Genomic DNA, 11,578 nt, shown 5'->3' with positions numbered 1-11,578 from the left:
TCGACGCCGACTCTCAGACGCCATCCTTCTGGCTAACGTCCCTGACAGGCAGCAATCAGGTGTTTTCCGTCACGTGCGAACCATTATCTCCAGGTTACTTTCACTCCCGACTGCCAAGCTGTCAGTCAACGTTGCGATGCTGCATTGTAGACATGATGTCTTTCAGGCAGTGTTTGTGCTTTTTTTTTTTTTAAGGAGTCAATGCCCGGAAATGCACCTTAAAGCAGAGGAATGTTGTAAACGCTGCCGTAAAAAAAAAATAACAGAAAAATAATCATTTGCTCCGGTGGTGAACGCTGCTGGGAGGACGAGAGGCTGTGTGCTAACCAGAGGTCACTAAACCCAGGAAATGATGACAAAAACTAGTTCTCTGAGCCACGGACTCAGAACTGTCTGTGTGACAGAGGAAACCACGTCACAGGTGGGTCTTGGCACACACCACTGCACCATTTGTTTTTCTAAAGGCAATGAATGAAAAACATCCCGGTGGGCATGTCAGTTTGGGACGCATCTGGGCCACATGTGGCCAGAGTGGGGTCGTGAGGGTCATATATGGACACCAGTTTGATTACGATTCATGTATTTTTTAACTCAATCGACAGATGAGCGAGAACCTGCACAAATGCTATGGTGAAACCCAGACTCCTTGGTTGCTAGGTTACCGGCCTAATCGTCAGCCCTCTACAGGTCCACACCCTTTTTTTTCACTCCACATTTGTGCCAAGATGCGTCCCACGTACAGACACCACTCAGGACGAAGACTACATGATGCAGCACCATCAGCTGTCCAGCCAGTAACACAGCCCTCCTGCTCCACAGGAGGTGAACCAGCAGCCTGGCACTGACGACGAAACACTAACAACAGTAACATTGAAGAGGCTGATGCTCTCACACACACACACACACACATTTATACATATACAGACTAATTCAGAATGCATTCATAAATTGAAGTGGAATGCCATTGTGTACAACACACACAGCTCTGCAGATGGTAATCGTACACCCACACACACCCTCACTCACACAGACACACCACCCTCTTCTCTCAAACACTGTTTCTCACATGACAACACTGAAAGCATGCACGACATTCTGTCAAAAATACATCCACCCATCTGTAATGAGGAGGTGCAATGATCGGGAGCAGTGCTTCTCAAACGGTGGGTCGTCACCCAGAAGTGGGACAGAGGATACTTGGTTAGGTCCAACGCAATGACTGGGGACTTCCTGTTTCACCGCAGGTCATCTGCAGATAATAATAAGTAATATGGTGTTGTCTCTCAATGTCACTGCACGGGTTGACCAATCAGGACTGATGATGTCAGTGCATCATCCATCCAAGAACGGTCAAGTCATCTATCAACAGGAAGCTCTATCTACTTTCAAGATTTAATGTTTCATATTTTTTTCAAAATCATTATTGTGAATTTCATCATGTCAAGTTTTGGTTGTGACGCTATGCAAATGGGCGTGTCATGCTTGTTGATGTTGAGTCGCTCACATAAATCTCATCTCCCACAGTTTGGTCATTTAAGAAGCACTGCTCTCAGAGACCATTGCTACATGCTAACCACCTCCTTTTTGAATATATTACAAATCATCTCCCAGAACCCCCGGCCGGGCCAGAGCCTCCCTGCTCTCTTCTTCAGGCACATGGTATGATCAACATTTGGCAGTGGAGCGCTGTTGGCAATGATCAAGAGATATGACAACAACAAAAAAAAAGATCTTGGCAACTGGAGTGGAGTATGATGCTGAACCTGCTTTCACAGCTCTGGCACAGGTCTAAATGAGGACACGGTACACGTGAGAGAGAGAGAGAGAGAGAGAGAGTATGTGAAACACGAACGTCTCTCTGTGGGAATGGAATGGAATAGATAATTAATACAGCATTCACAGAGCGCCTCACACTCCTTGGGTGTAGCGAGAGACATTTTGATTGTGAACTTAAAAGCAGCCAGTCACATGACCTTGTCTTCTGAGGCGACCAAACTCATCAGCTGAGGAATATGAGAAACGTTACAGAGACAAAACAAAAACAAACAAACAAAAAAAAACTTGTCCTAAAACACTGACATATATATGCAAAATAAAGCTTCAAAATAAAGTGTAACTAGGTGTATGCTCATGAATACTTTCATATATTTTATATACACATACATATCTGTCTATTGTTTATATATCAATATATCTTTTTTTTTTAAGTATAACTGCATCCTAGCACGTCACCACGCCCCAAAGGTCCCATCAAAGAGCTGATTCTGACCTGATCTGACCTGGGATCAGCTGTGACATGGAGCGGGAGCGAAGCACGGCCCGACTCTGTTTCCTCTTTCACCTTTCTTCCTATTTTCTTTCCTTTGTTTTTTGTCTTTTTCGTTCTTGTTTTGTTTTACAGTTAGCACCTTATGTGAGTCAAATAATAAGAAATAAAAAAATATTTAACGTGATAGCATATACGAATGTGCAAATGTACATGATAAAAAATACTACAAAGATACTTTTTTCTTTCCAAAAATACTAGTGATATAACATAGGAATGAAAAAAAAGAAAAGTATGTAACACAAAGCTATAAAACGATGCACTGAAACAATATGTAGGAAATTTAAAGCATGCACTTGATCACGTAGTGTGTGTGATGGCTGTGATAAAAGGCTGGGTCGCGAACCGACGGTGGGACAGGGCTGATGTTTGGGGTAGACGATTAGTGTCACCGGCCGCACACTTCAGCCTTGAATCTTACGCAGGATTTCGGTGGACACGGGCGGGTGGAAGTTGATGGTGTGGTGTCTCAGGCCCTGTGAGGTCTTGTAGCTCTTGCCGCAGCGGCACTTGAAGGGCTTCCTCACGCGGATCTGTGTGCGGTGGCCGTTTTTGGCGTGGTACTTGATGCCGTTGACATTCTGAGGAGATGAGGATGAAGACATTTTAAACACAAGAGGACATTTTATTTTTTTTCTGTTTAATTACAGATGGTATCAGATAGTATTTACACCTAAAGAAAAAACTAAACTGTTCTACAAAAAGTTCTACATTCACACAAAAGGGAGGCGGAGGAAGAGCCGGTGATCAGGGTGACTAGCGAAGTCTAGTCTAGACCCTGAGGCTAAACCGTCCAAATTAACTCTATGGTGACTTCCTGTCTGCTGCAGACCCGAGTGGTGAAACGGTCGAGTGTGCGTGGAATGATCTCCTGACACGACTCATTCATTACAGGATACATGAATGTGAGGCTCTGTTGCACTCAACGCATCAGTCAACACTGTGAGTGTGACACTGCTGTTTAAAATGGGCCAAAACACATCAGACTGTAATTCATGTGCATTAGGTAAAACCATCAACTACTGTAGAAACAGCAGCGACGAAAACAATCTGTGGCTGTGTTGGAGTAATGTAGTGGTTCAAGTACACGATGATAGGAAAAAAAAAATAGGATCCAACAAAAAAGTTTTAATTTAAATGGGTTACAGGTTTTATTTTTCAACTCACAAATATTTTATTTATATTTACAAAAAATATTTTTGCGCAAAGAAAGCAGAGCTTCTGTCCAAACTAAAGGGACAAGTATTGTTGTCGTGGAGGTTAGCATGGCTGGATTAGCTCAGTCTGGAAGAGACTAAGTCTTCTAGGTTTAGCCCGCACTTCTTGGTTATTTTTGTTTTTTGCTGAACTGCTGTTGGAGGTGTACAGCTCCACAGAGTGGAGCTCTTTGCTCCATTCTGCTTTTCCAAAACCACTATGCGCTCTATGTGTGGATGTCCAAAGCAGTTGACAAAAGTTTACATGACCATTTAGGTAGTGTTGTTTTGGACATTCTCTAAAAATATATCATTGACACTCCGGACGAACGCAGTGTCTGGGAACAGACGGGGAATCTCCGAAGCAGGAAGCTGCCCACAGTCCTCCAGAGCCCCGTCTGCTGTGTTCTCACAAGATCTCATTAGACATCAGCCTGAAAACTAGCTGAAGAATCTCCAGTATGACGGCGGACATTTGCATTCGCACATTAGAGCTCCCCTGGAGAACGTATGGCGCACGACAGAAACGAAGTCTGCTGTAGATACAAAGAGCTGTGTGAAAACCAGGGAGAGGAGGATGGGAAAGCTTCAATCCACACCAAATGTGGCTTCCTCACACGTCACTGTTTTGGTTTAAAATAACATGAAAAAAGTCATTCCCACACTGTCAATTAGCTGAAGACCAGGAATGACAGGCTAGAAGAGGTTTATGGTGAGCATCTATAATCCAGCTCAACCGAAGCAAATACCATCAAGCATTTATGATGTTTATCAAAGCTTTCAGTCATGACATCCTGGATTTATAATGTCCGTTTCCAAACATTAGGTCCAGGCATGTGATACCCAGACAGCAGCTGCACTGTACGACTGCTGCTGCTGCTGCTGCTACAGCACAACTAGCCCGCTGCGTGGCTACAAACCGTTTATAAGAAATGGAGGTGGCCATCTGGTTGTAAAACGTCCTGAGATATGTGATTTGTCCATTTTTTTTTTGGCATTTCGCCGGTAACCATGCCTCTTCTGGACGGCCCGGCGGTCACACACACACACACAGGGTACACTTCACAAAGTTCCTTTCCTCTAACTCAGAATCATATTTCAAAATAGTGTGTATGAAGACGTGGTAACAGGCGACGGAGACCACAAACCACTTCAGGAAAATGTTGACTGAGGTTATTATGTCAGGTCAGGGGATCCCAAACCTTATATTCACTGACAACCAGCCTTATTTTACCACTGTCTTCCGTTCAACGGCAGAAGTCAATTCCCGATGGTTTACTTTCAGTACTGGATGTCCATTTTGTACATACGATCTGTGACTGTGGTTGTGAACACTTGGAGCTAAAGCACAGGCAGTGATGCTGTACTCGTCCAAGGAGAAAAATCCTACCTTGTATCTCTTCTTACAGCCGGGGACGGGGCAGGCGAACGGCTTCTCCTCTCCTCCGTTCATGCACATGGAGCTGAGGATAGACTCAGAGCTGATGGCGCTTTCTGTGGTCCACGACTCGTCGCTGTCTGACTCCTCGTAGTCTACCTCCTCCTCATCATACTCGCTGCCTGGGGGCACAACGGAGACACATACAACACAAACTGTCGTCAGCGCGGCTGGAATATAGACAGAGTTGGACACAGGCGGCCACGGAGGTTAATCAGAGAGAGAGGATGTGCTCTTCTTTATTAACAGCTCTCTCTCTGTGTTCTGTCTCTGCACTGATGCATTCGTGGGCCACAGTGTCACAACATGGGTATTGGCACCAGGAAGTGATCGTAAAGTATGAGCGATCCCCGATACATCAAACTCACACACACACACACACACACCCACATTACAAACACACATGCACACATAAAGTCCCACTGACCCCCCACCATCTTACAGGAAACGCTGCCCCTCAGCATGAGGAAATGGATGGCACCCCGGCACATGTTGCAAAGGCATGTGTGTTTAGGAGTGTGTGTGTGTGTGTGTGTGTGTGTGTGTGTGTGTGTGTGTTGCTGCTGCAGTATAGCCACAGACCTAACACCAGGTTTGGAGCCATTTGGGCCGCATTTGGACATCTGCTCCTGGGCTGTGCAACACACAGCCCCGTGCACACACACACACACACACACACACAAACACACACACACACACACACACACAGAGTATGACAGCTGCTATGTAATTAGCAGAGTGTTGAGTGCTCTGCTCACTGCAGGAGTCACCAGTCAACACACAAACAACACACAAACATACAGTACGGTACGTGCAGCGGCTGTCGGGCCGTCAGCCTTTTCCAATCATCGTGAGTCACTGTGGGTTTTAAAGTTTGAGGAAAAGCTGGCATGAAGCATCCCAAACATTTCCAACCCATTACTGAATGGCTCTTAATGATTAAACGTGATTCATCTGGGGGTTCTATTTGCAGGTCGTGTTATTGGCTGAGAGCTGAGCTGACTCTTGGCAGCTCTGCTGAACTTGTGTTTTTAATTTTCCTGCTCAGTAATCAGTGACGAAATGGGCACCATTACATCGGACTTACAGAGAACTGGATTTGTTCGTGAGCGCTGTATCAATGCTGGGGGATCTGTCCACTGGACAGCACTTCATAACAGCAAACTGAATGATGAGTGACTTTGGAAACTGTTTCGCCCGTTGCCCAAAGATTCATTGACAAATTATTTTTTTCATGACAGAATGTTTGCTCCACTGCTTCCTCACTTAGTTAGAATATCAGAATAAAACTCCAATAAAAATGTTAAACCTAAGAAGATAAATATTAGAAGCTGCACTTTATTTGTTATGTGGTAAAAAATATTTACACAAGGATTTATTGTCTTGTGCCTTGAATGGCAGCCATGTTGAGTGCGTGCCATGGTTCTGTTGACTTTTGGCACTTAGAAAGTCCTCAAGTTGCAAAATCTCCATTTGTTCGAGCCTCAGTACTGAGTTTCATCATCACTGTGTCCACTGACAATTGTGATTCATAGTTCTCAAAACCAGTGGTTCTCAAAATAGAACGCGTGGATGTGTGGTACTGAGAGTGGTAATATAGATAAATATGTTTTTTTAATAATAAATGAAGAGACATTTTTAAAAATAAAGAAAGACTTTACAGGCTGCCAAGGGGGGCGCTATTGTTCTTCTTCATGTTCTTTGCTTAGCTGAACAGGGTACCGCTGTATTTTAATGTTGGTCTGGCTGATAGCATGACACCGTTAATCAACATTTGCATCATATGTGTTAATACTTATTTATACTTTTATTTACAATAACACAATAACAGATAAGATGAAAAATGCAGTTGAGTTGCACACGTCACTCACTCCACACACACATCTATCCTTCCACCTCTCCAACACACGGCACTGCTCGTACCTGTAGGTGTGCTGCTGCGGAATGAGGAGGATGGAGTGATGGGGGGCGTGACAGGAGGCGTCAGGTTACCGCTAGTATGGCGGGGAGGAGTGGCCGTACTGTTCCTGGAGACTCCGCCCGTGATGGACAGCGACAGTTTGGGAGTGGCTTTCTTTTTCATGGTCTCCTGTTCTCTGCGAGCCGCATCTGTCATGAACCTGAAGACAGGAAAGAGACACGACGTTGAACACAAATACCGTGTAGTAATAATGTGCAAACAACTTTGTAATAATTAAGAAAAACAAATTCAAGGGCAACGTTATTATTGTCATCTCGACGCTGTCCAAATGTGAGCAAATTGCGGGCCGAAAGTGGCCCCCAAGCCAGGGGTTTAGGTGCACTAGTGTAGACTGGTGCATTGGTTTTGTCTGTTCTTGCAATAGACAGAAAATATCACATTGTGTGAAGGCCTTAAATATTTTTCAGCAATATTACTTATAGCTGCTTTGACGTCTAACGTGTTATTTGTCCACTGTTAAAGGAGCCCTGGAGGTTTATCTAATTATGGCCATGCTGCTGCTCAGACAGCAGTCTGACTTTTAACAGGACATACTTAGGAGCTGAATGAACTGCCCCTTTAAGTATACAGTCATCACAGCACTGTACAGTGAACAAATGACATTTACGGCCTCGCCGCTTTCAACGATTACCGCACAGAACAAACCTCACTCTCTTTTTTCTGTCTGTCTGTTTCAACGCCTATCTTTCTCCGTGCTGTGCGCCGGAGTGATTTAATGGGACATTAAGTGGGAAGTGACACGTCGGTTCACCACACACTAACACAGTTGTGCTGCTGCCAGTGCATGGAGTCAGGGTTGTGATTGTCTCCTGCGGTTTCCCCTGCACTGGTGTTGTGGATGAGTCACAGCCCAGTGTATGGGAAGACATCAATATGTTTCCCACAAGCCACATGAGCTGCACAGCCTTCCACTTGCAGAGCAATGCTGCCCTCTACAGACGGTAGTGGAAAGTTTTTGATTGAGTTACCTGTTTATGTAGCTTAGGGCCAGATAAGTGGGCTGCTGTTGCTCTTGCTTTTCCAGAACCCGAGGATCTGTGTCTGGGAGAGAGACAGAGAAACAGAGAGAGAGAGAGAGAGAGAGACATTCAAATTAATCACAGCTCTCTGGGGGGAACATATCGTGTGAATAGTCTCAGTATGTAGCTGACTCATACATCTATTCTTCCGACCAGACTGGCTGATATATGACTGTACATTTCTCACACTGCGTTCACTGTATTAGGCCATAATATATGGCAGCCCGCAGATACATTTCAAACGCGTTCATAAGTGCTGTATTATTACGCCTGAGCTGAACCCTCTTTAATTTAGTACCGATGCCTTTCCCCTAAATGACCTGAGGCTGCTTCATCATCTCTGGAGTCTGAATGTAGGACAGAGGAAATTTGTCAGAGACTAACAGCAGCGTCTTGGAGGCTGTGATGAATGTACACACTGTGTTACCTAACACACACACACACACACACATAAGCTTTTTCCAGTTGACTTGCTCACTCAGTAACACCACAGTAGGCAACTTCCTGTGCCTGAGGGAAGCGGTGGCAAATTCAAAGCCAAACATCCCACTGCCTAGAAAACGGGAGCAAGTGTGTGTGAAAACACTGCAGCTGTATGCATCTGCAAAGCACCACTGCCACCAAGTGTCCAACAGGGAAACACTTGCGGCCGCTGGAAGAAAGAAGCTAATAGGATGATCTGCCTGTACACGTAATTACGCCTCCATACCTAATGGCTAGCACATGTGTGCTAGTCCTGATCCAAGAACTGGGTCATATCTATGCAGCCATTAACAGCACGCTGCTGGACGCTCCTACCAGCTAATAATGCCGAGTGGGTTCGTGCTTGAATGTTGGCCCTCGAAGCCTGTTGGTTGTCAGGCTTTCACACCTCGTAATTAAACAAGAATGCAGACTTCCCACAGTGCTGTCGAGCAACCATGGAGAGCAGTGAGCACGAAAACAACCGGAGGGAAAAGAGGCACCACAACACCTCCACCTAAACTACTAACACTGCTGCTGCTGCTGCTGCTGCTGCTGCTGTGCAGACCAACAAGAGGCCTACAGAAAGTACACAACAGGTTGGGAACAAACACAACTGGAATTGAAAAGTTAAGTAAACCAGGCTAACAGGCCTGGACCCATGACCATGAACACTAACATCTTCTCAGGTGGTCCACAAAGGTGGTCTCTGACAGTCATTTATAGCCTAGTCCTAATAATTCCGACCTGCTGCTGAGATACAGAGGCGGAAGCTGCATGGGCAACACAAAGACAGAGACCTACAGCACTGACAAAGATTCGTTGATATATAGAAAGATGAATAATATCTTTTTAGATCATTAAGCTACGATTCCTACTAACTATCAAAAAGTTAACAAACCATTAAATTACCCTTTTTTTCCCTCTGATAATGAAAACCCAATAACGCAATGCCCTAAAAATTGTTTTGGGGATAAACTAATGTATAGTAAAGTGATTGTTACTAGATTTCAGCATTGCAGCTTAATTACTTTATCTATTTTAATAATTGTATACAGAATCCTGATTCCAACAACTCATACAGTGGTTTGTACAGATAAATAAATAAATATTACCAGGCCTATATCAGTATCGGTTGATATCGGAATTGTTTGGACAATATCGGCATATCAGATATCGACAAAAAGTTAATATCGGACATCCCTGGAATAAACCTAGTAAAATTTGTTGTTAATCTGTACATGAGAATAATTGTGAAAGGACATTTCCAGTCCTGGTGGTAGTTAGTGTTTTGAAACTACATTTCCTCCAGTGTTTTACTGCATGTCATCGTCTGTCACGACATTGTCTCTTAGCTTACATAGATAAACAGTCACTTGAACATGTTTTTTTAAGTAAGTAGTTTGGGCTGCTCTAACTCAATATTACAAACTGTAATGACTTCACATTAACAGTGTCAGAATGAATGAATATAATATGCAAATAATAAGACTCAGAGGTATTGACAGACAGGAATATGAGGAAACGTGTTGATAGATTTAATTAACAAAACTAAATCAAGTGTTACAGTGGTTTCAGTTCCAACAGCCAGTCAATGTGAGCGTCTTTGGCTCTTTCACTGTGTTTTCATAGTAAAATGAAGCGTTGGACAGACATCACTGCTCATAAATCAAACAGGAAAAAAAAAATGAATGGGTGATTTTGCCGTAAGAAAAGTAAAACTGAAAACAAAAGGGAACAAATTAACATCAGGTGATAGATCTTGCCCTCGGAGAAATTGAACAGTGCTGTAGAGATAGGAGACGAGAGCTCAGAATTCTCCTCTGATATGGTGAGGACCTCATTTCTATGATGATTTTGTATGAATATTTACACTACACTCAGCAGCCAGCGACACACAGGAAGTTTTAGAACAAAGGGACTAGGAAATACCTGATAATGTCTATGTGAAGAGTGCACAAAACACAAAAACCTGTGTGTGTTTATTTGTATGGTGGAGAGGAAGTGTGTCGGCGGTGTGTTGGTGAAAATACACTAATCCAGGTGCAACTTGAACAAGCTCGTTGGTTTTATGACTTCCACTCACCTAACAGGACAGGAAGCTACAAAGTACCTTCCTCTCTCTCTCACACACACACACACACACACACACACACCCACACACACACACACATACCATAGAGTCATCCCACTGCATAAATTGGGAGAATTAATTATTTTAATTGTAGTTGACAAATGAATCAGTAAATGTTGCGTAACAGTCTTTTGAAAATGGTACCACTCTACGGTTGGTCAAGCTGACCAGCAGCACTGTAACATCGTTAGCCACTTTTTCTTTAACAATTAAAATATATCTGGTGACCTCACTGACCTTTGGAAAGAGCTTCATTCACACTCAATGCAGACGGAAAGACAAGGTTCATAGTTTTTGCAGTCTACACAGACCGTCTGTATGTCTGCGTTCAAACATCACTGTACATGACTGACATGCTGCAGACACTCTTGCACATGGTGTATAAATAACCCACTAATTAGCATCCCTGTCATTAGGCAACACCCAATCAACATAACTCTACACATACCCAACACAGACGTGCCTGGCGCACAGCAGCTCACCACTGCCCCCTATTGAACACACAGCCTCTGTATTTGTTTATAACTACTGAATGGGAATGTGTTGTGTTGCAACCAGGCCAAGAATGTGTGTTCTGTTCTGCAGGCTGTTAATTAAGACACTGAAAGCATTTTAACATGTTTCTGAAGCAGCAGGCCACCGGATGAATGGAGGGAGAGGGGTGGAGGAGGAGGAGGAGGAGGAAGAGGGAGCAGGGGTACATGAGTGGGAGGGGGGTAAAAACAAACCAGTCTGTAATTACTCTTACCAGGACATGGTTGGGCATTTGGGCTCTGCAAATTCCTTAAGGTGATCTTTGCGACTGTGTTTAACGTGGAGAGAAAAAAAAATGAGAGAGAGAGAGAGGTCCTGCAGTGATGTACTAACGGCTCTGCTACACCCTAACAGGTCATCTAGGAAAAACACATACCCTTGTCACACCTCTGAGAGCAGGACAGGAACACCAGCTGACATCTGCAGCTAGTAATTAGACGTTGAATTATTTTCTGGTTTAGTTCTCGTTATTTCTTGTCATGATTTTA

General features: G+C 43.9%; 1 protein-coding gene across 4 annotated transcripts in view; it reads right to left on the bottom strand.

Annotated features, from left to right (window-relative positions):
* Nucleotides 1-165: 165 nt before the first annotated feature.
* The window catches only part of jazf1a (JAZF zinc finger 1a), an 18,230-nt gene continuing 6,817 nt past the window's right edge, over nt 166-11,578 (bottom strand). For all 4 annotated transcript variants that reach the window (XM_025065079.1, XM_008331441.3, XM_025065080.1 and 1 more), the window contains exons 5-8: nt 7,910-7,982; nt 6,884-7,080; nt 4,913-5,082; nt 166-2,907 (exon numbers count right to left, since the gene is read on the bottom strand). In XM_025065079.1, coding sequence (XP_024920847.1) covers nt 2,731-2,907; nt 4,913-5,082; nt 6,884-7,080; nt 7,910-7,982 — 617 coding nt within the window. In that variant the 3' untranslated portion in view covers nt 166-2,730. The remainder of the gene's footprint in view (nt 2,908-4,912; nt 5,083-6,883; nt 7,081-7,909; nt 7,983-11,578) is intronic.

Source organism: Cynoglossus semilaevis, chromosome 18, assembly GCF_000523025.1.
Source record: "Cynoglossus semilaevis isolate Cse_v1.0 chromosome 18, Cse_v1.0, whole genome shotgun sequence".
Taxonomy (NCBI): domain Eukaryota; kingdom Metazoa; phylum Chordata; class Actinopteri; order Pleuronectiformes; family Cynoglossidae; genus Cynoglossus; species Cynoglossus semilaevis.
This window is presented reverse-complemented; position numbering and strand designations above follow the sequence as displayed.